This window comes from Gossypium arboreum, chromosome 6, assembly GCF_025698485.1.
Source record: "Gossypium arboreum isolate Shixiya-1 chromosome 6, ASM2569848v2, whole genome shotgun sequence".
In the NCBI taxonomy this organism is placed as follows: domain Eukaryota; kingdom Viridiplantae; phylum Streptophyta; class Magnoliopsida; order Malvales; family Malvaceae; genus Gossypium; species Gossypium arboreum.
The window spans coordinates 5954348-5960123 of record NC_069075.1 but is presented as its reverse complement, the minus strand read 5'-3'; the positions used below and the strand labels follow the sequence as shown (position 1 = coordinate 5960123).

The following is a 5776-nucleotide window of genomic DNA, read 5'->3' as shown; positions in this document are numbered from 1 at the left end:
TTTGTTTAATTTATTTATTTGATATTTGCAAATATTTTTATATTTTAAAAAAAACTGACCACCTTAACCCTTTTTTATCTTCAAAAATATCAAACTAGGATCCACCTTGACCCCATACATACATACATACGTGCATACATACATGCATACAATAATGGATTAGATGATTTGATACACAAAAATAACTAAAAGAAATATAATGATCTAAAAGAAATACAAATATGATAAGAACATATCAAATATATCAAACAATGATTGAAACCATATAGCATTAATTAAAACAAAAATAGCCATTGTTATTGGTACCTATGCAAATACTGCTCCATAAAAAATCAATGAGAAGTAGAATATTTTATATCAATATATAAAGCTAACTGCTGTAGAAAACATTTGTTATGGAAACCTCTATGGCATAGCAGAAGTCAGAATGTAGGAACTAAGAAGAGAGGTTGGTTTCGTTACACATGTTGTAGCTCACGCAGGTTCCGAGATGTGTTAAGACGATTCCCTCTTGAAGATATATCACTTCTCGGCCCCGTCGGGGTATTTAATCAAGTGACTAAGCTGTGCTTTTCTTGCTTCTAAAGTTTTCCTTCAGTAATGCAAATTTTTTCTTGCATTGGTTTAAAGTCTTCCCGGGAACAGCAGTGGCTACTCGTTCCCAACGCTGACTGGTTTCCTTTGGGAATGTCTTCAGAGCCTGAATCAGTGCTCTTTCTTGTACAGCAGACCATACACCTTGTTCTGAACTCGATGAAACACCATTGCCAGAAACCACATCGACAGGATTACTTGCAGCTTTACCAGAGTCTTCAGCGCTGCTTGTCTTCACAGTTGTGTTTTCAGTCCTTGAAGGCATAGAAACCCCTTCTACTTCCTCCCTAGTGGAAAGTGGAGATGCAATAGTTGCCGCTGGTTTCCTCTTCTCGAGAAAAGAGTCAAATGCTTTGGTAGCATCAGGCTTCTGGAGAAGTACTGTTTTGGTAGCTTTCAGAATCTCTTCCACAGACCGACCCGTACCAATGTACTCTGAAATAACCTCCCACCTACGAGATGTCCCTTTTGGATATTTCTGGGTTCCTTTTCTCAAAAGCTCAATCTCTTCCTTGGTCCAAGGTTTCTCCTTCTTCTCAGAGCTGCTGCTCGAAAGGATACTTCCATTTGAATCCACAGAACCATTCAGATGTGAGCCGTTCGCATCATCTACTATTTTCTCTTCTGTGTTGCTATTGTATCCACGGGCATCTTGGATTAGTTTAGCCCGCTCTAATGCTTCTTTGTTATCCATCTTATCACATAAACTTCTAAGCTGCTCAAAGCCAAGGGTCATACATAAACTTTCTACATCCTCCTCGGAAAGATCAAGTAAATGTTGTGATAAAACAGGTGCAGAAAGTGCTCGAAGTCGAGTTCGCTCTTTCCGGAGGAGCTTCTTCTCTTTCTCCTTATTTTTCTTATGCTGTAAAGCAGCTTCGGCAGCTCTTTTCTCCTCCTCCTCTTTCCGGCGTCTCTCCTCTTCAGCAGCCCTAGCAGCTTCTTCCTCCTGCAACTGCTTTGCACGAACCTTAGCTTCTTTTTTCCTCTGTTTCTCAGCTTTCTCCTCTTCCTTCCTCCTAAGTATTCTTGGGTCTCTTCTATATGCATTATCAACAAGTGCACGAATCCGAACATATTCCTCCTTCCTAGCCTTCTCGGATAGTTTTGCATTCTGCCTCTCCATCCACCTTCTATGGTCGCGAGACTCGGCTTGTTCGAGGTCATACTCATCCGCATGTGGGAATTCCCTCCAGCTTTTGAAACTATACCAAAAATTATAGAAATTGTCCACATCTTTTAGTGAAGTACTGTCATCTCCTAAAGATGGGATAGGCTGGGTCACCGACCATCGCCCATTCCTCATGAAAGCTGGACCAAACACCTTGAAGAAGTCTTGTGGGGCACATTCGGTAGGAATTTCATCATCAAACTCATCAGTGGAGTCGTAGATTCTTCTCTTTATAGGATCGATCAAAATCTCATATGCTTCTTGGATGGACTTGAAGTGATTCTCAATTTCATCCTTCTTAGCTTGTTTTGCAGCCTCAGTCTCCTCTGCAAGAAGAAGATTCGCGAGTTTGTCAGGATGATGTCTCAAGGCAGCTTCACGGTAGCTTTTCCTTATCTGATCCTCAGTGGCAAGATATCTTAAATGGCTCAACCCGAGCAATGCATAGTGATCTTGCTGCTTGCCATCAGCACCAGATTTCTTTTTCCCTTTGTTGCTATACGAATCAGATGATGGCATATACGCTTGCTCCTTATCATTACCGACTTTCTGATCATCAACTTCAGTAGTATCATCTTCCTCACAGCCAAAGAGTTTAAGAGCAGCATTATGAAAGGCATGGCCAGCCGGTTCATATTTTAAAGCCTTAACAGGAAGGCAATTTGAAGAAACATAGAGTGGCTGTCCGTCCACAAGCTCCTGAGAATACGATAAAAGCTGAATGCTTGTGCGGACCGCCATAATGTTTATGGTGGATGCACAAAACCACAAAAGGACAATAAATGCCAATACCAATATCTGGGGAATAGCTTTTGCTAGTTTTACAATCTGCAAATAGTTGCAATCAGTACAGCTTGTGTTAATATGGTCACAACAGATATATAATGCTAAAATGATGCAACCAAAAGATGTTTTCATGGCATTGGCTGGTGAGCAGGCACTATACAGTTGGCTAAGCCCTACAGTACCAGAATGCTTGATTGGAACTAGCAAATGTACGATTAAAGTAAAAAACTAGAAAGAAAAGTAAATTATCTCTTCATCCACAACCCCTAAGCTCAATCCTTTCTAAAATAAAAGTCAATTTAGGGGTGAGCAATCAGTCGGTTTGGTGCAGAAAAAAAGAAAGCGGACTAAACCGACTTCCTCTTTTTATGAAACCGAAACCAACTGATTTTGGGGGAGAACCAACAAAACCGACCCGAATTAGGGTCGGTCAGTTCGGTCGGCCACTAACCAAACCGAGATTAGTTTCCTTTTTTTTCCAAACATGATAAAATGATGATAAAACAGTTCCAACCATAACATAATACAAAATAGCAGAGACAACAAGAAATACAAACACAAATTATATAATTGAGTACAATGCAACCACCAAACTCATTACCCATAAATTGAAAGATATTATATAGTTGAAACACAAAAATACATAATAAATATTTAAACCCTAGAAATTACCTTAGAACAGTGATTCAGAGAACAGAGATTTCAAAGACTGAGAGAGGTAGAGGTCAACAGCCGACCGATGGATAGAGATGAGGAGCAGAGATCAATGGCCGACCTACAATGATGACGATGCAGAGGTGAGGAGGACAGGAGAGGCCGACGGTAGGGGGGAGCTGGGGGGAATGGCCGACAGAGAGGTTAACAGCTGGGCGACAGGGGTCGGGATGGGCAACCGACAATGGGATAACGCCTGCAGCAGGGAGGGGAAGGTTTTTTTTTTTTTCCTTTTTTTTAGTTTTTAGTTTTAGAATTAGTAACTTTTATTTAGGAATTAGAATTATTATTATTATTTTTTCATTCCTAATTCCCAAATTTTTTATTTTGGGTTTAGGCCGCTGGCCGGTTGAGGCTAGGGGGTATTCGGCCTTGAGATTTAATTTGGGTTTGGAGTGTAAATCGGTTATGAGATATTGGGTTTGAGTTTAGTATATATTATATTTAATAAGTATGTTAAGTCTGTTAATTCGGTTTCTATGGTTCTGAAATTCAAAATCGGAACTGACCCAAGATCACTGCCCAAACCGATGTAAGAAACCGACATAAAACCAAAACCGCCCAAATTGTACCAGAAAACCGAACCGGGTCAGTTGGGTTGGTTTGGGGGGTTTGACCCAAATTCTGCACAATGCTAAAAGTCATTACTTGAAACTAGACTCATTATTCTTGCAGAAGTGCACACATCATCAAAAGTAGAAAAACAAGACACTTAAAACAAGGCACATCTTTTATGAACAAAGATAAAGCTAGGTATCAAAGGTTTGCAACTAAGTAAAGTCTAGACCTAATGTATATAATAGGAGTCTTTTCTCTATTGACTTAGTGAGCCGTGTTAAACAAATTCTAATAAAAATCTCAAAACTCAATTACTAAAGAAGACAATAATGAACAGCTAATAAGCTCATAAGGAACAGAAATGGAGTGAAACAGATGGTCACTACCTTCCCCTTCGAAAACTCATTTTCCCATCCTCGTAAACAAGAGGGGGAATAATGTTTTAATCAAAATTACGAATAAAGAGACAGCTAGGCATCAAAGGTTTGCAATTAAGTAAAAGTCTTGACCTAATGGATTACAAAAAGGAAATTTTTTTCATTGATTATATTCATCAAACAAAATGTTCGATTCACTTAGCAACAAGCGCAAAACAAATTCAAACAGAATCTTAAAACTAAATTATTAAAGAAACCATGTTTAAACAGTGAATAAGCTTGTACAGGGGAAAAAATGTAACAAAATGGACCATCACTCCCTTTCCCTTCAAAAGCCTATTTTTATTCCATTCTTCCAAACAAGAGAAAGAAAAAGATTTTAATCAAAACTATTAAGAAAGATACAGCTAGACATCAAAGGTTTTTTTTCTTCTTTTTTTTAAGGAAAATTATTGATTGCCTAAATTCATCTAACAATTCGTTCCATTAGCTTAGCAACTCGTATGAAACGAATTCTAACATAAACTTAAAACCCATTTACTTTAGAAGCCAAGTTTAGATGGTGAATAAGCTCGTTTTCCTTCAAAAACCCTTTTTTTCCATCCTTCCAGACAAGAGAAAGAAGGAAAATTATTTAACCAATTATGATAAAACGTTTCACACCCAATCACAAATGAAACAATATTAAACCCTATATTCTCGTTCATTAAGAAAACATATAGTAACGTCTTTTATCTTCCCCTTTCATTTTTTTTTCTCATACACAAACCGTTTCTTCCCATATTCCCTACAATCTAACCTTCGAATTCAACAATTTGTTCCATTACATGCTTTTCTTTCTTCATTCAAGTTTGAACACACAAAAAAAGGGGAAAAAAAACTAAAAATATAAAACAAAAATCAAGAAAACTAGGGTTACCTTGGATTAACGCGGCGAGGAGGCAATGGATGTTATTAGTGACGCAGTTTCTTTCGATCTGAAACTTGGGAATTGCATGTGTATATATATGATATAGGGAAAAGGCTAAATGATTCGACTCTCGGCCGAGATGGGAAGATAAGCAGGGTATGCAGTTGGGACACTTGGGCTAGCCCAAATCTTAAGCCTAATTACTGAAAACAAGGATCATGGGTCGGGTCAGATTCGGTCCATACAAATGCAAAATTTTAGGTCTAGACTAGCTCGAAAAATGAGTTTAAAATTTCGTCTAAACTCAACTCAGATAAAAAATATTAAACCCGAGCTCAACTCAGTCCGCTCATATTAATTTTTCTATATAAAATAAAATTAAAAATATAATATATCAAATACACTAAAATAGTAGCAAATTAGTAAGCAATGTCTCTAAAATAGTAGCAAAATTAATAATAAAACAAAAATTATACGATATCCAAATAATAACAATAAAATAATAGCAATATAATAGTAGAACAACTACAAAACAATAACAAAGAGCAGCAAAACAACAACAAACAACAGTAGGGAAAATTTTTTAAGCAAATTCACATTAGGTCGGGCTCAGGCTAAAAAAATATTACCCTAGGCCCGGTTTGTTTAAAAAGTAAGGCCTTATTT

At 37.5% G+C, this 5776-nt stretch overlaps 1 protein-coding gene across 3 annotated transcripts; it reads right to left on the bottom strand.

The window, feature by feature from the left end:
- Positions 1–242: 242 nt before the first annotated feature.
- On the bottom strand, positions 243–5295 carry LOC108486370 (uncharacterized). 3 transcript variants are annotated; one of them, XM_017790397.2, is made up of 3 exons: positions 5120–5295; positions 3224–3889; positions 243–2593 (listed from the first exon to the last, which is right to left on the bottom strand). In XM_017790397.2, the coding sequence occupies exon 3, from the start codon at positions 2504–2506 to the stop codon at positions 560–562; it is 1947 nt and encodes a 648-aa protein (XP_017645886.1). In that variant the 5' UTR covers positions 2507–2593; positions 3224–3889; positions 5120–5295; the 3' UTR covers positions 243–559. The 3 variants fall into 3 exon arrangements, with proteins under 3 accessions (XP_017645886.1, XP_017645890.1, XP_017645888.1); XM_017790401.2 differs by having other exon boundaries at positions 3224–3326; positions 5120–5289; XM_017790399.2 differs by lacking the exon at positions 3224–3889 and having other exon boundaries at positions 5120–5285.
- Between the last annotated feature and the right edge of the window lie 481 nt (positions 5296–5776).

Excerpts from the sequence above, each read along its gene's own strand:
- LOC108486370 (XM_017790397.2), bottom strand. The coding sequence starts at position 2,506 with ATGGCGGTCCGCACAAGCATTCAGCTTTTATCGTATTCTCAGGAGCTT.